Source organism: Patagioenas fasciata, chromosome 1, assembly GCF_037038585.1.
Source record: "Patagioenas fasciata isolate bPatFas1 chromosome 1, bPatFas1.hap1, whole genome shotgun sequence".
Lineage (NCBI taxonomy): Eukaryota > Metazoa > Chordata > Aves > Columbiformes > Columbidae > Patagioenas > Patagioenas fasciata.
The window spans coordinates 63,172,971-63,193,789 of NC_092520.1; the positions used below are offsets into that span (position 1 = coordinate 63,172,971).

The 20,819-nt window shown below is 42.2% G+C and overlaps 1 protein-coding gene across 7 annotated transcripts in view; it reads left to right on the forward strand.

The window, feature by feature from the left end:
* ARHGEF7 (Rho guanine nucleotide exchange factor 7) overlaps positions 1-20,819 on the forward strand; it is a 131,620-nt gene that overhangs the window by 47,763 nt on the left and 63,038 nt on the right. For 6 of the 7 annotated variants that reach the window (XM_065829636.2, XM_065829637.2, XM_065829638.2 and 3 more), the window contains 3 exons: positions 3,412-3,496; positions 12,159-12,289; positions 14,732-14,933. In XM_065829636.2, the coding sequence (XP_065685708.1) occupies positions 3,412-3,496; positions 12,159-12,289; positions 14,732-14,933 (418 nt within the window). Of the gene's footprint in view, positions 1-1,328; positions 1,401-3,411; positions 3,497-12,158; positions 12,290-14,731; positions 14,934-20,819 lie in introns of those variants that run through there. The other variant, XM_071807357.1, reaches the window with a different exon arrangement.

Here is a 20,819-nt window from a genome sequence, read left to right on the forward strand (position 1 = left end):
GCTGCATGCTTACTGTGTGCCTTAGTCTGCTCTCACCACATATATGCTCAACCTTATTTTCTGATTTTTCTCTTCGCTAATTCCTCAGTTAATGTTTTTCCAGTTTCAGTAGGTTCTGGTTGTTGCAGGGATATGAGGGATAAAATTGCTGTATTAGTTTTATTTCCTTATTGCTGTTAGGTCATAAACACCGTTTGAGTAGAAATCTCCATCCACTCAAGGTTAATGGTTTAGATAACTTAAAATGACCTGAATGTATTACTGTGACCACTGGAATGTTATGGAGTTTAAACAGATACATGCAGGGGTCAGTCTTGTTTTAAAACAAGAGGATGGATTTGGTAGTTGAACAACAAATATGTGGATGAAATGCATCTCTAAGGCATTTCATTTGGTGTTTAAGAAATGTTAGTGTTAGAAAAATAAGTATGGTTAATATGAAATGAATGAAAAAAACTTGCTAATTAATAGGCTTTAATACAATTACAAATGTGTAATGACCATCCACCTTGCTATAGGGGATTTGCTGCCATTGGTACTCAACCATGTTATTTAACAATTCATTAATGACCTGGAAGTGTTCATAGCATTGTTATCAATAGAGTTTACATCCAATTGAAAACCTAAGGGTAAAAAATGACAGGGTAGTTACGGAAAGCCAAGCTTGTATATAGGGAATTGATGGGGGCTTATGGAAACAGAAGCCAGAATCTGTGGGTCAGGGTAGGCAATCAGTGGGGCTTTGGAGTGTCCTGTGACCAAAAGGGCCAGGGTGCTCTTGAGTGTATGTGTAGTGCTGTAGATCACATAAGACCTCTTGTTATTGGACAGTTTGGTCTGGTCTGCTTCTGGAATACAGCATCTGCCTGGGATATGGATGTGTCCCCGGGGTATTGATGTTGGATGTTGAAATCCAGGAGAGAAGAATGTGAGGGAGATGCTGAAAGAACAGGAAGATCATAAGAGGCATATGGGGATGAGCCTCCTAAGATGGAATTTTTATCTTGATAGGTTAGATTATTGTTAAACATTTGTTAAATTAGGAAAAACAGGTCTCTCTGAAGGGTGTCATGTCGCCTTCCCCCTCTATCAAATGCTACTAATGAACATACTGACCATAAATGGCTTCCTGTCGGAATTGCTTTTTCTAAAATCGCAAGGAAGCAAATGTTTCTCGTATCCTCCCATTGTGTTGTTTCCTGTGGAGTGGCAGACTGGATGTGTGTCCTGGATACAGGCTTTTTTTATGGCACTATAGGTGTTGGGATGGTCCAATCAAATCATTCCTGGTATCCCCTATAGTGTCCGTGTAGCAGGAAATGAGGCTTCCTTGCATCCTGTTGTTTTCCAGTTAGCCTGACTTTGGAGAGTGCTTGGCTCTGGCAGAATCCAGAATGAAGGTGAGCTTAAGGTGGATTTAGGATTCTGTTTATAGTTTTCATTTGCTAGTTTGAAAGGTACCACAATAAGCATATAGCTAGCAATGAAAATTTTACACCCCTGATGCTTCCTTATTCCATAACAGGGCTTTTGTTGTTGTTGTTTGGTTGCTTTTTTTCCTCCCCAGTTTGAGCAGTGGTTAAGCTATCTCCAGTCTGGTTTTGCTTTTATGTATCCTGCTGTCACCTTATTGGTATCTTTTATCTCTGTTATAAATTCTGCTGTTAATAAAACGTAACGTATCTTTTAGTCTGTGTAAAATCGGATGACTTCTTATTTGCTTAATGTCTTTTATTGTGTACATAGTTTTTAAATATTTCCTCATGTTTCAGGAAGAACCCTACAAAATACACATCTGGGCAATTCCCTGGTCCCTCTCCTTACTCTTTACAATTTCAAATAAATAAGAGTAATTATTGAAATTTTCTGTAGCCCAGTGTATCTTGGTGAAATACTTATACGACTTATGCGAGTGATAACTGCTTGGAGTATATTAGTGTTTGCTTGAATTTTGTATGTTTTGTGGCACTGGTCTTCCGAGCTGCTTATGAACTATCTGAGCTTGAGAGGTGCGCAGCCAAGGTGGAGCTGCTGCTCACTGGGACCAGAGATGACCCTCAGTCCGAGGGGAAAAATTGTGGATGTTAAAATACACAAGTACCTCAGATATTGTAAATGCTTTGGAAGATTTTTTTATTTTCCCTTACTGAATAACACTGTCATTAAATGTTTCTCAAATCTGCTGTACCTTTGGCAATATATCACATAACCAGTCACAACTCTACATGGCTTTCATGAAAATTTTCACATCTCTTGGTTTAACTAGTATGTCTTTGTCCCTTTCTCTCTTCTCCCCTGGGAATCTGTGTGTGGGGGGGTGGTGGTGTTTTGTTCTGTTTGTTTGTTTGTTTGTTTGTTTTTTCCCCTGCTCCTACCTCTGAAGGCTGATTTCTGGGGTACAGACTTTCTGATAGTGCCTGTGGGATGTGTCTTTTATCAGGAGAATAAACAAGTTTTTGTTGACTTTTTAGGTGAAAGCTGCTACGCTGCAGGAAACTGAATCTCTTTCTGTTTCTTAAATCAGTTGGAACAACTGCAGTAGTTGTCTTTTATTGTCCTCCTTCTAGTCTTGCACAAGGGAATACTGCGACTCCTTTCAACCTATGCAGAGCCTATTGTGAGAGTTGTTTTCATGAGGCTTTGGACAAGTGTTTCCATTACCTCAGGCAAATATTATGGGTCTCTTTCTTTAATCTCCTCTTTCCCCCATGAAAATCCAGATGTTTAATGTCATCACCCAGAGCTTGAAAGTCACTGGAGTGTTTTCTACAGGATAGTTTGAGGTTTGGATCTCTTTCCCACAGTTTAAAAAGTAAAATAACCCCCAGCATTCATCTCTCCCCTTCCTAAACCTCATTCTCCGTCTAACCTACCCAGCAACTTCACTCTTCGTAAAATTTATGCATTTTCAGGAACATTGCTTTCCTCTGTCTTGTAGAATGAAGACATAACATGCACATTGTTGTAGTACTTTCAAATAAACTATTTCTAGTAATTTTGAAAATACTTTGTGAACAATTGGGTACAGTGCCTTTGAGCTGCTGCTGACAAAGAAGAGTATGCCAAGAGTACTGGTACCCAGTAACTTTTTGGGCCAAACTGCCTAAGGAAAGCTGCTCTCTTTTGATAACACGTTTTATTCAACTTTCCCGTAACTTAAATAACACTTGGTGTTCTTCATACGTTCTTCATTTTTTTTTCTCAAATGGAGCTGTTTCTGTATTCTCTATTTAAAAATGAGTTGGTTTTTGTTTGTTTTTTAAGGGGGAGGGGGAAAAACTCCACAGCCGCTTAAAGTCTGACACGTTGGTCAGACCAGTAGCTTCTACAGTCATGGTTTACATGATAGCACAGAAATGCTTAGTTTAAAGGCTTTTTTTTACAACTTATTGTATGTTCTTTTGTTTTCAGACTTTTGATGCAAATGACCTGTATCAGGGACAAAATTTCAGCAAAGTTCTCAGCTCTCTTGTGGCTTTAAATAAGGTGACTGCAGGTAAGTAGATTCTTCTCTGTCCTGGTGCTTGGTTACCTTACTTTAAACTCGCATCAGTGTGTATTTATACCTGTTGCTATAATCATGATAACATGAACATGTACAGTGTTTCAGAAGAGCTTATTTGTTGTAGTTTGTTGTTAGGATTTTGGCAGTGGCTTCTCTGGGTTCTCTTGTATCTTCTTGCAGAAGGATGCTTTGCAGTAGAGCTAAGGCTGAGCCTTTAAGCTGACAAGAATTCTTAGAAAAAGGCTCCACTTTTTTGCTTTCCTCAGTGTGAAGAACTGAAAGTTGACTTTTACCCCACCATTATTTTCCATATTTGAACACTTTTGTCAATGTTTTTATTGTTCCTGTGTCCCACCCATGCTCCACCACCATCCTTTCTTGACAATAAGATGATGATGGCCAACACCTCTGATCTCTTAATGCACATGTGTTTCATTTAGTTAGTAGCTAGAAGTCACAAACTATCTACCTTGAGTTCTTTGGGGGGAAGAGAGAGCTGTAGAAATAGCACACAGGTGAGAGGTGTCCATGCTCTGTTGTAGGGCAAGGCTGTACTGCATGCCATTGTCTGGGCCTCGGGGGAGTGAAGAAACATTAACATTTGGTGGCTCTTTTGCTGCTGACAATATAAAACCTCAACATGCAGCAGCAAAGTTCCAATAATGGTCATCAGGTTGGAGTCTGGTGAGCGGTGTTATTAAAAAATAGACCGTGCTTGTCAGTTTTTATGTGGGGAGTAAAAGGAAGCTGATGGAAAATTTCAGTGGTGAATCAGTGTAATTTTGTTAAATAGTGTTATGGTAACCAGCTTGTCACTTTTCTAATACTCCTCTGGTCCATTACAACAGGGATTTTTTTTTTTTTGTGGATTTTTTGTTCTCCTTGTGTCAGAAAACACCCTGTAGGAGTGAGTTTTACAACCAAATCCTTAGTTCTAGTGAATGGGCACGGAATAACACCATTGGTGACTTTGGCGCTACTTATACAAGTTGAAGATCCTGCCTTTTTTCTTGACTGCAAGTACAAATGTAAATTGTTCCAGTACATCTTTAAAGCTGCTGTAGACTGACCATCGCTGTGTTGAAAGGGGAAAAAAAAGTGTGGCTGTTTGGTCCAGATGTCAGTAGATTAATACCCACATCAAAAAGCCACAATCGTAGTTGGCCTCAGAAAGGACACAGTATCACAGTATCACAGTATGTTTGGGATTGGAAGGGACCTCAAAAGATCATCGAGTCCAATCCCCCTGCTGGAGCAGGAACGCCTAGGTGAGGTCACACAGGAATGTGTCCAGGCGGGCTTTGAATGTCTCCAGGGAAGGAGACTCCACAACCTCCCTGGGTAGCCTGTTCCAGTGCTCTGTTACCCTCACTGAGAAGAAGTTCTTTCTCAAATTTAAGTGGAACCTCTTGTGTTCCAGCTTGATCCCATTGCCCCTTGTCCTATCATTGTTTGCCACTGAGAAGAGCCTGACTCCATCCTCATGGCACTCACCCTTTATATATTTATAAACATTAATAAGGTCACCCCTCAGTCTCCTCTTCTCCAAACTAAAGAGCCCCAGCTCCCTCAGCCTTTCTTCATAAGGGAGATGCTCCACTCCCTTAATCATCTTTGTTGCCCTACGCTGGACCCTCTCCAGCAGTTCCCTGTCCTTCTTGAACTGAGGGGCCCAGAACTGAACACAATATTCTAGATGGGGTCTCACCAGGGCGGAGTAGAGGGGAAGGAGGACCTCTCTCGATCTACTGACCACCCCCCTTGTAATACACCCAAGGATGCCATTAGCCTTCCTGGCCACAAGGGCACAGTGCTGGCTCATGATCATCCTGTTGTCCACCAGGATCCCCAGGTCCCTTTCCCCTACACTGCTCTCTAATAGGTCATGCCCCAACCTATACTGGAACTTGGGATTGTTCCTGCCCAGATGCAGGACTCTACACTTTCCCTTGTTAAATTCCATCAGATTATCCCCCGCCCAACTCTCCAGCCTGTCCAGGTCCCGCTGGATGGCGGCACAGCCTTCTGGCGTGTCAGCCACTCCTCCCAGCTTAGTGTCATCAGCAAACTTGCTGATAGTACACTCAATTCCCTCGTCTAAATCATTAATGAATATATTGAATAATATTGGCCCCAGTACTGACCCCTGAGGCACTCCACTAGATACTGGCCTCCAACTGGACTCCGCACCATTGACCACCACTCTCTGGCTTCTCTCTTTAAGCCAGTTTGCAACCCACCTCACTACTCTATTGTCGAGACCACACCTCCTCAATTTAGCTGTGAGGATGCTGTGAGGGACTGTGTCAAAGGCTTTACTGAAGTCAAGGTAGACCACATCCACCGCTCTGCCATCATCCATCCACCTTGTTACATTCTCATAAAAGGCTATGAGGTTGGTCAAGCATGACTTACCCTTGGTAAAGCCATGCTGACTGCCCCTAATGACCCTCTTATCCCTGATGTGCCTTGAGATGGCACCAAGGATAAGCTGTTCCATTACTTTCCCAGGGACAGAGGTGAGGCTGACCGGTCTATAATTACCCGGGTCCTCCTTCTTGCCCTTTTTAAAGACTGGAGTGACATTTGCTTTCCTCCAATCCTCGGGCACCTCTCCCGTTTCCCAAGACTTGGCAAAAATGATGGATAGCGGTCTAGCAATGACTTCAGCCAGCTCCCTCAGCACCCGCGGATGCATCCCATCTGGACCCATGGATTTATGGACGTCCAGACTACTTAATTGTTCCCTAACCCAGTCCTCATCGACTAAAGCAAACTCCTCCATTAACCTGGCTTCATCCGGGGTCTCAGGGGTACAGGGTTCCCCAGGACATCCTCCAGCGGAGTAGACAGAGACAAAGGCGGCATTCAGCAATTCTGCCTTCTCTGTGTCTTCTGCCACCAGGGCACCCACCTCATTCATCAGTGGGCCTACATTGCCTCTGGTATTAGTTTTATCTGCTATGTATTTGAAAAAGTTCTTCTTGCTGTCCTTGACCCCTCTCGCCAGCTGTAATTCTAAGGAGGCCTTGGCTACCCTAGCTGCCTTCCTGCATCCTCTAACAGCAGCCTTATATTCCTCCCAAGTGGCCAGTCCCTGCTTCCATGACCTGTAAACTCGCCTCTTCTGCTTGAGCATACCCAACAGATCCCTATTCAACCACGCAGGCCTTCTGGCTCCCTTCCTCGACTTCCTACGTGTGGGGATGCTCTGATCCTGAGCATGGAAGAAGCAATCTCTGAATGCAATCCAGCTCTCTTGGGCCCCTTTTCCTTCAAGCAGTCTTGCCCATGGGGTTTCCCTCAGCAGTTGCTTGAAAAGGCCGAAATTAGCCCTGCCAAAGTCCAGGGTTGCAATTCTACTTGCTATTCTGTTCCTGCCACACGAGATGCTGAACTCCACCATCTCGTGGTCACTGCAACCCAGGCAGCCCTCAACCTTTACTGCTTCAACCAGACCCTCTTTGTTAGTGAGGATGAGATCCAGCAGTGCACCTCTCCTGGTCGGCTCCTCCACCATCTGCATGAGGAAGTTATCATCAATGCACTGGAGGAACCTCCTGGACTGTGGCTGGCTGGCTGAATGGTCCTTCCAGCAAACATCAGGGAAGTTAAAATCACCCACAACAACCAGGGCCTGTGACTGTGAGGCCACTCTCAGCTGCGCATAGAAGGCCTCATCAACTTCCTCAGTCTGATCTGGTGGCCTGTAATAGACACCTACAACAGTATCACCCCTACCAGCCTGTCCCTTGATCCTGACCCATACACTCTCAACTCGTTCCTCATCTGCTCCTGGGCAGAATTTAGTACATTGCAGTTGCTCTCTCACATAGAGAGCAACTCCACCACCACGCCTGGCTGGCCTGTCTTTCCTGAAAAGGGCATAGCCATCCATGACCACATTCCAGTCATGTGAACTGTCCCACCACGTTTCTGTAATTGCCACCAGATCATAATCTCCCGACCGAACATAGGATTCTAACTCCTCCTGCTTATTCCCCATGCTCCACGCATTGGTGTACAGGCATTTCAGGGAGCGAGCAGAGCACACCAATTTCTCCCTAGGGGCACAGGAGGCCACCCGGTCCTCATCTGTTTTAGAATGCTGCCCCTCTGGGGCAAGCCCAACTACAACCCCATCCCCCTTCGAGGCTAGTTTAAAGCTCTCCAAATGAGCCCAGCTAATTCCTGCCCCAGCATCCTTTTGCCTCTGCGAGATAAGCCTTTCCTGCATAACACTGTCCGGACTGGAGTCTTATAAAACCAGCCATTATCAAAAAAACCAAAGCCCTGCCTGTAGCACCAGTCTTGGAGCCAACCATTTAGAGATTGAATTTTCCCATTCCACCCCACATCGTCACTTGAAGAGGGAAGGAGTGAAGAGAAGATCACTTGAGCCCCTGAATCTTTCACCATCCTTCCCAAGACCTTGAAGTCATTCTTCATTCCCCTCAGACTACGGGAAGCAACTTCCTCCCCATCTGTCTGGAAGACCAGCAGCGGGTAGTAGTCTGTTGGGTGCACCAGTCTGGGGAGCTCTCTAGCAATATCCTTGATCCGGGCTCCAGGTAGACTACAGACTTCCCTAAGATGAGGGTCAACCCTGCATATTGGGCCCTCTGTTCCTTTCAGAAGGGAATTTCCTATTACAATCACCTTTCTATCTTTCTTATCAGAGGTAGTCTTCAGTTGTGTAGTCAACCGCCTCTTCCTATGTGATCTTGTAGGCAGGCTTGGCACCACCTCCTCACCTACCTCTTCTTCAAGATCCAGGGCCTCAAACCTATTCCGGAGGGACACCTGGGGAGGCAAATCAGGCAGGGAGTGGGGCTGCCTGTGATGCCGAACTGGAATAAGCTTCCAACCCTCATCTTTTTTTAGGTCATTTACCTCTGCCCGACAGCGACAAGGGTGGGGCTGTCTCAGGACCTCCGCCTCTGTCCGGGAGGGCAGGAGGTCCATCTCCTTTTCGGGGGTACCTCCCTGGGGCCTTTCCGACCGGCACGTAAGGGTGTTACTCCACCAGTCGATCTCCCTTTCGCACTCCCTGATGGACCTCAGCGTCTCAACCTCCTCCTTAAGCTTCACAACCATGTCGAGCAGATCTTGCACCTGCTCACACCTCACACAAGTGGAGTGCTGGCCTCCCTCCTCCGGCAGCAGCAGGCTCTGGCACTCCTTGCAGCCGGAGACCTGAACAGCCACCGTTTGGGACAGAACTTCAGTCTGCGTTGCCACAGGCTGATCCTTTTCATGGAGGGAGTGGTGGTGGCATGGAAACCAAAAATCAAAACCACGTGCGAGCTGTGGCGTTGCCTCATTGCTAGGAGCAAGGAGAACTACCTGTTATTAATCAATATTCCTGGCCAACTGTTCTTCCAAACAATTTTCTTTAAATGGGTGACTGTGTAGAAGGCATTTTGGGCTCTATCTCCATACACTAGCACTGGGAGGTAGCTTTCAGATCCCCATCTGGTTCTGCAAGAATTTTGGTTATACACATGTTCTTCTGAGATGGGTCTTGCTGCAGTGGAAGGAGTGTGAGTAATGAGTTTGAGAACTGGCAAAAGGCTCCTATGGATAGAAACTCCAACAAATTCTTTAAGTTCAGAAGGGGTAGGATCAAGGTACCAGTTGCTATTTATAGACAGGTGAGAAGAGGGGAACTGTGATAGAGGAGCTGAGATAATGGTGGAGAAGGAGAAAGGCTGTTAGAAACCCTGGAAATCCTTGGATGGATGGATGTGTGAAGCTTCTGTGAAATCTACCAAATTAATATTTGTCGAACATGCACGTTCTGTTGCAATTCAAGATTTTTGAGTTTTTAGCAGCAGAGCTGAATTATTTTCTCACAATGACCCCATTGAGAAATTCATTGAATGTGTTTATTTGGTATTTTAGTGGAAACTTTAATGGACACGTGGGGTCTGCAAACCATTTAAGTCTATAAAAAGTTCAAATTAATTTTAAAGCATTCAGATATTGGTAAAAATACTTGCAATTTGCATGTGATTTGTTTGTAAGAATTGTCCTTCTTTTTGTCTCAGACACATGCAGTTTCTAATTCAAGCCTCAAAAAGGGCGCTTGTGTTGTGTCTTAGCTCTGCTGTTGTGAACTAGGAAACTTTGGGAATTAGGCCCTGCTAAAAGAATTTCTAGGTAGGTTTTTTTAGGGTTGCCCAGAGGCTGGAACACGCTGCCGTGAATAAACCTGATCCTGCTTTTCCTGGTGAACTATGTCAAGGTATAATGCTGGATTATGTGATACATCTGTTGTTCTACTCAACTGCAGATAGGAAACATGGACATGGAGATGCTTTAGGATACTTATAACCCTTAAGTTCTATTAGTGACTGATGGTTATGGCAACTTTATAGTTTTTGGGAGCATTAGAATTAACCATGATCTAGTCCTATTTCTCTCCCAGCAGTCTGTGAAAATAAAGATGTACGCTCTTTCTGTAATCGGACGGTAATCATCAGTGTTTATATTATGACCTTCAAGTACTTTTACGAAAGCAGGTTCGCCAAGTGTGAGGTCTTTTGTGATTTCAATGTGTATCAATATTGTCCGTAAAAAATATGCAACTTAATGTGGATAGTTCTAATATTGAACTACTTGAGAGTCTATAGGATGTTTTGAAGGATGACAAGGACTCATTTAAAAAAGGTGCACCCCAGGAAGTTGTTCTTTGCTCAATCACTGAAGACTTGGAACAAAATTAAGACAATTAAATTAAACAGTATTCCCTGAAAATAAAACAAAGTTTTAGAACAAATATGAGGCCTTGGTACTTATTTTAAAAATGTTCTTTAAGCTTCAGTGATTGTTTGCAGCTATCCTTTGTCAACTCTTTGGTGCTCATTGTCCATCTAACACCCTTGTTCTCCTCTTGTGTCTTGGCTGCTGTTAGGTGCCATGCTGAAGTTGAAAATCTTTCCAGTTAGGATGAATCAAGCTGTCGCTTGAGGTTTGACATGGAACACCACAAAATGCGTTGTTCACTAGTCTCTTCATAGAACTGCACCTGTATGTGTATTTCCCTTGGACCAAAAATAACTTGGATTTGCATAATCATGGTCTGCTTTAGTCTGACAGTGGCTAGTAGGAGACTGCAGTTGTGTGTGTGTGTACCCCTGATGTGGAGATCAAGTATTGGAGGCAAAGTGAATTCCTAGGAAAGAGACTAACAGGGGCATAAAACCCAGGAGAGCAGTTGGGTTAGGCTAGTAAAAACGTCTGAGTTTGGGACAGAAAATACTGCATTGCTTTCAGGGCTCCTTGAAGCTCAGATGCTCACTGAATGATATTCTTGCATGTGGGAAAACGTGAGGAAAAGGAACGACTTGCCATACTCATGCAAAATAGAATGTGAGGAAGATGTGCTGGGGAGATTTAGGTTGGACTTTAGGAAAAGGTTCTTCCTCCAGAGGGTGGTGGAGCACAGGAACAGGCTCCCCAGGGAAGTGTCACGGCCCCAAGCCTGACAGTGTTCAAGAAGAGACTGGACAACACCCTCAGACACATGGTGTGAACTGTGGGGTTGTCCTGTGCAGGGACAGGAGTTGGACTTGATGATCCCTGTGGGTCCTATCCAACTTGGGACATTCTGTGATTCTATGAGAGGAGCAATTTTTGTCTGCCATTAACATGTCACCGTGCAAGGGCTCTGGGAGCATCCCCCTCCTGTATATTTGGCTGCGAGGGCTGGGGGAGCTGATGCAACCAGCAGCACCCTGTCCTATCACACTGTAAATCTGGGGAGGCCATGCGTGGCCAGCACCGACCCCGGCCCTTAGGAGCCAATTTGGCTGCAGCCCAGCGCAGACCTAGCTGTAACTTGCTAATCTGCACCAGGATGCCCCACCCACAGGTGGGCTGGCATCCCATCCCCAGGGGCTGCCCAGGTGCTCCTGCTGCTCCTCTCCTGTCTGGGGTGGTGGGGTGAACCCTGCCCGGCTGCCCCATCGGTGACTCCAGGACCACAGGGACCCCAGCAGCACCCCGACAGCACGTAAAGCTGCCCTTTGGGTGAACAGCTTGCGAATGGGTGTGCTGCTGAGAGCAGAGACAAAGGAAAGAGGGAAGAGGTTTTGAGGGGATGTTGTTTTTTTGAGCAAGCAGCTTTCTTCCTTTCTACTCCTCTTATCCCTTCCCCTCCCTCCAAAGAAGAAGAAATAGCTTAGTTGACAAAAAGGGATGAGACAAAGGAACGTAGGAAAAAAGACAGTGGAAGGAATGTTTTAATTGAGAAGGAGATGGTGGCGGGAGGGAGAGCTAAGAAACAGATGTGGCTGGCTTTACTTCAAGCAAGTTCTATGCATTCAAAATTCTTGGCCACTATCTAAAGTGATGCTGCTTAATTACCTTCAAATAGACTGGTAGTGAGTAGGAATGGAGAAATACAACCCTAACCCTTCTCTTCCTAAACAGCTCCAATTGTTTCCCTGTCTGTGTGGGGAAGAAACTGTCAGTGTCTCAGGATTTCAGATCATTTATTACTACTATTTTTTAAAAATCTTGAATTATTGAGCAACTTACAGATACATCAAATTTCCTTTAAGCATGAGTTTTGCAGAAGTAAGCAGATGTTTTATGCAGATTTCTCAAATTTTAATATGTACTTTTTTTTTCTTTTTCCCTCCCACAGACATAGGGCTGGGCAGTGACTCTGTATGTGCTCGTCCCTCATCTCATCGGATAAAATCTTTTGATTCTCTGGGATCGCAGTCTTTACACAGTAGAACTTCAAAACTCTTTCAGGGACAGTATCGGAGTTTGGTAAGTTCTTGAAGAAATGAAACGTGCTGTGGTGTGGGGTGTTTTTTTTTTTCTCTTTTGACATGATTTATAAGAAAACAATAGTATTGCAAAGTAAGTGTTTCTTATCTTTCACCTCTGTATTTTAAGACTGTGACATTCTATTTTTGCAGTGTTTCTTGTGCAGTTCTAAAATACATGCAGCTTTCTGTGAACGTCCAACTATTTTATTTTTTTTCCTCACCACTCCATGCTGTATATACATATGCAGTATTTTTCTGGACTTGCTTTTTCAAAGGCAAAAATCCCATTTTCTCTGTGTCTGTGAGTTTAGGGATGATGGTTGAAGGATATTCAAACCTCAGCAAAGGTGGTACTTTTAATGTTGGCAGTGTCAGTAATTATTCCGGTTTTCTGTTATGTTTCAAGATAAATCCTTCAGCTAGCCTTCAGGTAACTAAATGGCGTAGGCAGTTGTTTTACAGTTAAGCCAAAATCAGGTTGGGGAACTGTATTGAATCTGTGCTGAAAGGTGCTTTTAGTGACTAAAAGGTTTGCGAGGACAGTTCATATCCCTACTGTGAGCCACTTTTTCCATGCTCGAAGGAGGCTGTTTTGAACTGTGTGATGATTGTGATGTGAAACTCAAACACAGTGCTCTGCTTAAGTTTTCTTAGGTGTGGTTTGATGTGTTTTCTCTGGTAGCAGAGCCCTTGCAAGTTCTTGCCTTGGGCTGCTAATTCCAGCTCCCACTCTGCGGTTCACCACCCACTCGGTTTTGCTGATGCAACTGTTTGTGGGACTGGCTGTTAGCTGGATTACTGAAGTAAACAGAGTTTTAAGTATTTCTGTCACTTTGGTGAGCTGGGCAGCTCTGCAGAAAGTTGTGAAGGGGCAGAGAAGTGCAAGGAGGGAAAGAGAGCTAGTGGCCAAACCCGGGAAATTCTTAGTTTGGTTTTGCTACTGTAGATGATCAGCGTGGAACTGTTCTCACCAAATTTGTACTCTGTTTCCTCTACTGGAGACCCTTTCTGTCAGAGTAGAGACTGTTGTTGATGTCACTGTGCGGTGTTGCTGCTTATTTTGTGTCTTTTTACTGTTTACCAAGGCAAAACTTTTATTGAGCAGCCATAGCAGGTGGAAGCTCATGACGTACAAGCAGAGGGCTCAGGCAGACACACTTGTTTGAAAATGTTCTGATCTAGTTGTCGAAGATTGTGTCTTTCAACATCTTGGGGCTTTCTGCCTGTTTTCAAAGTTCTGTTTACCCTTGTTTTCCTGTAGTTTGTCAGTCACTAGAAGTCTGATTATTGAGTTGTGATAGGATAAGTTGATTGCTTTGAATAGGAATTAAGCTGACTTGTTATGTGATCCCAGTGACGTTATATAATAAATCTTTTACTGATCTCAACTATATAGACAACATGTAGGTGAAATTCTGCTATCTGGAGAGCTGACTGGGATTGCTCACAGAGTTATTTCCTTGCTAAGTTACTTTTTTAGTAATAGAGGTATTTATGATAGAGATGATTTATAGTCCAGCTCTATCAGCCCCAATGCAATGGATTATTTAAAAGTGTGCAATTTTTTAGCGTTTTATTTAGCATAAAAGTTTGTCCTAACTCTTGTGAAAATGGTTATGTGATGCAGATATTAAAAATGGACATCCAAGAACAAAATGGAGAATTTGAATATGAAAGACTTCTTAGAAATAGCTATTAACATTTAGTTGCTACAATGGAGTGGTAATCTGCCTTCACATCTGTGATAGGGGATGAGTGTAGATAGATAGATATACATGGACAGCTGGAAGTCTGACATTGCAGACTTGCAGCTTTGCTGACCTTGAGGAAAATGATTTGTGAATACTTATTCAAGGTAAACTGTGTAACTGTGTTGTAGGTTTCATGGAAGAACATTGTCCTTCTCTATTGGCAGGCCATGGAGACTTGCACATTCAAGTGTGGAACCTTCCAACCTGATCTGTTACAGAAGGGAAAAAAAAAAGTTTAAGCTGCAAACTATTTATATCCACAATTAGATTGAATCCACTCAGTTCTGCCTTCTTCGCAGCCTGAAAAATTTTAGAAAAAAAACAAAACAAACCAACCATTGTTTCTTTGTAGCTGCCAAAGGCAGTTTCAATTTATACTATATATAGAAAATAGAATTTGAGTTTTTGGGGGGAGTAAGACTTATTCTAATTTTAACTCTGTTACCCCCTTCTGATTTAAAAGGGCTTCAATTAGACAATATACTCCCTGGAATGATACAAATCTATAGATTAAAAATGACAGAAAAGGGGAAGTAATCCCCTACAAAAGCTTACAGTAAAAACGTGTGGGTAGTGGTGTGTGTGGAGGAGAGGCTATTTCCATTTTACAGATACTTCTGTTTTGTTCCTGGATTAATTGTTTACATCTCTAATGTGATCTTTTTGTTCGTTGTATTCTCACTTCTTAGGACATGACAGATAACAGCAACCATCAGTTGGTGGTGAGAGCAAAATTTAATTTTCAGCAGACAAATGAAGATGAACTTTCTTTTTCAAAAGGAGATATTATTCATGTTACAAGAGTGGAAGAAGGAGGCTGGTGGGAAGGAACTCTAAATGGCAAAACAGGGTGGTTTCCAAGTAACTACGTACGAGAAATAAAATCAAATGGTGAGTTTCGAAGGAGAGTGTATTTGCACAAATTCTTACTTTGGATAGAGGTTGATAGTTGGTTGATTCATTAGAAATCGTAGTGCTTTTTGTTTAAACTTGACTGTATTTACTGAACTTCATTCACAGCAATGACTGATGCTCAGAAACTCATACTCCCCCACCCCACTTTGCTATATAGAGTGCTCTAAGACTTTTGAATTAAGAGTAAACATGCATAAAACTCCTGCATTCTACTTGCTTCTCAGTCTGTCCTGTCATGGTTGGGCTGCTCTGACTTCCTTGATTCTAATTCCTAGAATGCTGGATTCTGGCTCTGATGCTGACATACTTTGAATTGGTGCTCTGGGTTTGCGTAGTGAGAGATTTCCTACAAATGTCTTGAAAAACAACAAAACAATCCTCCCTAACCCAACTGAAAAGCTACACCAAAAAATCTCTAAACATGTCCCATTACTTAGCAGCAAACAACTGCAGGAAAAATCCCCAACTCTACCAAAATTTACTAGAAGTTAGAGGCAGTCTTTGAAAGATAGTATATTTGTGTGTGTGTTTTTTTTTTCTTTGTTGTTCATATGCCTTCAACTTCTTTTCATACAGACTTTACTCTTCCACTAAAGTTTTATTTTCAACTTCATACAGGGAAAGTGCTTTCTGTAAATGTCATCTTCATGGCTGAATGCTAGAACTAACATTGCTTTTTAATCCACTAGAACCTTGATGTGGGTGACTTTTTAATTTCTTTCCTGTCTCTGCTTACCTTCAGAGATTAGTGATAAACCTGGTAGGATAAAACTACCCAGGGACACTCTTGAGAGGCTTGACCACTCTTTCTCTTGTCACAGCTCCAGTGGAAATGTCTTCTAGGCTGTGTTAAAATCATTGGCGTTACCTTTTTTTTTTTTTTAGGCAGCCACGGGTATTCATGATTGCAAAGTGAAGTTGTGAGGGTAAAATTGCATTTCTAAGCATATTCTTTCTCCTCCAATTACATCCTCTTCCCCCCACCCCACCCCGCGTCGTGGTTGAGACGGACAAACGACATAGACCTAGTTCTTCCAGGATGAAAGTAGTAGATGCCATTTATTGCCACAAGTGCATTTTTATACAGTTTTACCAATTCATGTCTCTTCATTATTGGTTACACGTTACAGCAGTGACATCTCATTGGCTAATTTTGCTATCATCAGTGTTACTCTTCTACTCCCTTCTCTCTCACGGGTACATCCTTAACATCTCCGGATACTCCTTTACTCCCATCTTTCTCACGGGTAGGCCTTAATATCTTCAAGGCTAATTTCTGTTCCCATGCCCTCCGTCAGGGAATCCACGGACCCACTGTGGTCCCCTACACCCCCCCTTCTTTTTCTATCTATAGTCTATTTTTGCAGACTACGAGAATCTCAGATCTGTAACTTTGTTGCTGTTTTCAGCTAGATCCTCTTAGGCATAGTCACGATATAAGAATTAGCTTTAATGTTTTTCAGAGATCTCTCAGGTGCAGCTTATCCCGAAAAGCAATTCCTGAAGCCTGTTTTTTCTCATCTGTAGTGTTGTAGCAGTCTCTTTCAGCCATGGTGACTGTTTTGTCCCATTGTTATTAATCTAAAACATTGCTGCAGAGGTCTTGTTTGGATTTCGTCTGTTTCGATCTCTTCCAGCTCCTGAGACTGGAACCTGGGTCAGCAGTTAGGCTCCAGAATGGAAGTAGCTTTTAACAGTGAACATGTGAAAACAAGGAGTTACCAGCAATTAAAATTAAGGTTGTTTCTCTGTTTTAAGAATAGTTCACTTTGAGTGAAGTAACTCCCCTAAATAGGTAAACCAACAAGCTGTGGGGCTGAGACTGGTACCAAGTGCAGTTTGATTCTTGCCGGTCCTCACAACCCCTGGAGGCTGAGATGAGCTGCTTCCAATCCCTGCCTTAACTTTCACTTACCATCAGAGAAGTTTTCTGCTGAGCTCTTCTTTCCCCCCTTGCTGTATGGGAGTGTTCCCTGTGCTACAGGGACTATTTTCTTCTGGCTTCTGTGAGACGACTTGCGTTCTTGGAGCGCTCACTCATATGCTCAGGTGCTTTTCTGGAAGGGAGAGTGTGACTGCACTTTTCTCTTTCTCAGCAAGTTGAGGCCACTGCCTTGTTTTCTGTTCATTTACAAAGTTAAAATGACCTGTAGCTCTCTCGATTCTCCTCTTGAAGATGGTTACTGTGTTTGGTTGGCCCTTTCCAGTGCTTTATGGAACTTCACTTGTCCTCAAACATGGATGTAGGTCTCTTACTGATAAGTGAGCACAGCAGGTACTGTTTAATTTATCCAAATACTACTCTTAACCTGCTTTTATGCCTTTCTGGTATGTGTTTGACTTATCTGAAGTTGACCTTTTTATAATGAGGGTGGAGACGTGGTAGGAGGAAGTGTGATATACCAAGAGCTGCTTGATGTCTGTTAATAACTTAAGTTGCAGATTGACTTCCCTCCGATGTATGTACGCTATGGAATGTTTTGTTGCTACTGCCTTTTTGTCCATGTTCATTGTATTTCAACTGGTGACCTGAATTTTTCTGGTTACATTTACCTCTTTTTGTATGTTTGAGGTCACTGTAGTAGTTGTGATGTTTGATCATGTCAGTTTGCATCTGCTTTTCCTGTTCTTCCTTTGAGATGCCCCAGATTTTTAAAGGACTTGTCATTCTCATAAGCTCTTTCCCCTTACATTGTCACTTGTGGAAATCCTTTCTTCACCTGTATTTTTAAGTTTACTTATTTCTTTCTTTAAGTTCATTATTCTCATTTTGCTACTGTCTTTTTTTTTTTCTTTCACTTTTCTTAGTTGCTTCCATGGTATTTGTTACTAACACTTCTATTCTCAACTGATTTCTGCTTTGTGGGTATTGTTGAAGGTGCTAGAGAGGACTTTTCTATCATTCTTCTCCCTTCTGTATCAGAGTGCATGGCCACTGCATCCTGAGGTTGTACCTCCTTTGTTCTGCTGTTCTTGTTGAAACAAGAATTTAGTGCCATTTAGCACAGAGCTCTGAAGCTACATGAATGGCTCTGGTGGGTGTTCATGAGAAGTTTCATCTAGGTTATGCGCATGGGTTGACAGTCTGTTGCACTCCTGTGCCCCTGTTCTTTTTGCTAGTCTTCATTAGGCTGGCTTACATTTCTTGAGTTGATAGTGTTTCACTGCCCATTTTTCTTGGATTCCTGGCAACTATATGTACCCCACTTTAACATTTTCCTAATTCAAAATATTTTAAGTGCCCTCATGCTTTAAACATGAGGCTGAAAAACAAAAGTGCTTTTTTCTTCCTGATGTATTTTCAAACAAATTAGTAGAACTTGCTTTCTTGCAAGCTCAAATTCAAAATGTGTTTTCTGTCAGTGTCACAATGAATTGATTTAAAAAAAAAACCCACAAACTTGCTTTTGATTAAGGTCTCGTTATGAACAAAATGTTCATCCTGGACACCTAATTGTTTTTCAGAGTAGTGTGTAAAATGTTCTGGCATTGACAGTATGACTTCACCTTTCTTCACTCAAATGTGGCTGAAAAATACTGCAACTAGTTAGAAATTCTGTACAGGCAGCACTGGTTGTTATCATTTTTGATGATGCATTATTTGGAGAGCTCCTGGGAATGGTGGGTTTGATTAAATAAATCCCTTCAATCTGCTGGAACCTGACTTCAGCAAACTGGGTAACAGAAGAAAGGAAAATAGTTCTTTATGCATGTATGGTTTTTGTTTTAATTCTCACAAAATTCCTTGGCATTAGATGTTTCGATACGTGGATTTTTTTTCTAAATTAAAATCTGATGTCAGATAACTGTAGGTTTATAATCTTAGCTTGTACAGGTACTTTGAAGTTAAATAGTCAAGGAAAGGAATGGGAGCTGCCTTTACTCACATCGCTTTCTTAAAGACTTTGGAAGAAAAGTAAACTATGTTACATATATTGCGTGAGCAGAGCATGTTACATGATAAGGTATCTCAGAGCAGCTAAAGCATCACAAAACTGTGCTCACGTTTACTACCTTGTAACTTGTTTGCTAAGCTACTCCAGAATGATTAGTGTTCGCGCAGATTGCTAATACATGTATGAGATGAGCTGTGAATTGGATTGTAGGACAGATATTGAGACTATTGAGCAAGGCACAGCCTTTAGTTTCCTTAGGCCAGACAATGACTCTCTGTTTTGGGGGAAAGAAATTTGGTTGAGTGTGTTTTCATTCCTGCTGCCCCACCAAGGGGAAAAGGAGGATTTGTTTGAAATTGTGGTGGTTGTGATAAAACTTACGATTAAAAAATGGAGTAGTTTCTTTTCAGGTATATGCCAAGACTGTAAGGATCAAAAGGATGGTCCATTTCTCTTTCCCTCCTTCCCTGCATGCGTGTTTTCATTTCCCTTTTTAAACCCTGTAACATCTTGCCTTTTTTTTAACGTTCTTTGATGACTAGTCAGGAAGTACTTTGAAATGAGAGGACTTTATTTCATCCTGCTGTACTGTTATACATGACAGAGGGTGAAAGATTTATACTGTGTAAGCTTGTTAGATATTTGACAGCATGGCCTTATTGAGGTTTGTTTGTTGTTTTTTCTTACATAAAACAAAGCAGGAGGGGTGAAGGTTTAAGGGACAAGATTCCACCTACAGTCTTGCACACCAGAGAGATTCTATGAGTCTATTATTTGGAGACTTAGTTTTGAGAAGTCTTCTTGTGATGAAGAGAATATGGGTTAGCCAGAATAGGATGCGCTTGCTTAGCTGCTGTCAGATGTTAAGCAGATTTTTTAAAAAAAAATCACATGGTCACTTGCTGGGTTTTATCAAAGCGTAATCCATTTAAATGGCATGAGATTATGCGGAAGAGACTCTAACTTTAAAAAATAACATTTACTGTGTCACAAATTTTGTTCTAATTCTTCACAGAAATTAATGTGTCATTCATTACTGTCCTAGCCTCTCTTCTGTTATGCTTGCTTGACAGTTATGTTAGTATCAGGCCTAGCACAAATTACAGTGTTAATGGTTCTTCTAGTTAGAAGTTAAAAATAATAATAAAAAATAATAAATCAGAGTATGGAAAAAGGCCAGTGTATAGTGGAAGGGTAGAGTAGAGTATCTCGTATTCCCATCCTGTGGTGCATGAGGGGAGGAGAGATACACTTTTAGCTTTGCAGGGGGAGGGAAAAAATAAAATAAAAAATAATAATAATAAAAAAAAAAGCCTACCAAGAATGCTAGCTTTCCTCTGCCCAGTTGTCTACAATTTGGGGGGTATCTTGTTCTCTTGTCGAGGATAATCTACAGGCATAAATAGAATAGAGTTTGCGACAAGTGAATACTACTAGGGAAGAATTGTTTGTAGCGTCGATGTTGCAGAGTAGAGTTACAGTGATGGTAAACCAGCTTGAGAACTGGGAACAAATTTAGGTCTACCTTCCCGGTGTTGGACTTGGAACAGAGTAGTCCTGAGAGATGGAACTTGCTTATGGCACTTCACTAATAGCAACCACATAGGTTTTTGTGTCCCAGTTGGCATGTTATTTTCTCACATTCTGCAGGGTGCAATAGCCCAGGTCAGATATTTACATCTAGATGACACACACCACAGCCTAGTAATAGAAACACATGGTGGTGATCTTGCCAGCAGTACAGTTGAGATGCTTTAGTAAAGTATGTCCTGGAGGAATGTTCTGTGGAGCAGCGTGAAGTAGACTGTTGCATGAAAATGAATATGACATAAACTGGAGACCTGACAGCAGAAAGATAGGAACAAATACGAGAATGACGAGTAGTTTGGAGGCAAGTAAAATAAATACTTGTATATTAATGAAAACAGAATGAAACAAATCATTGGGGAAGATTGGTTAAATTGTC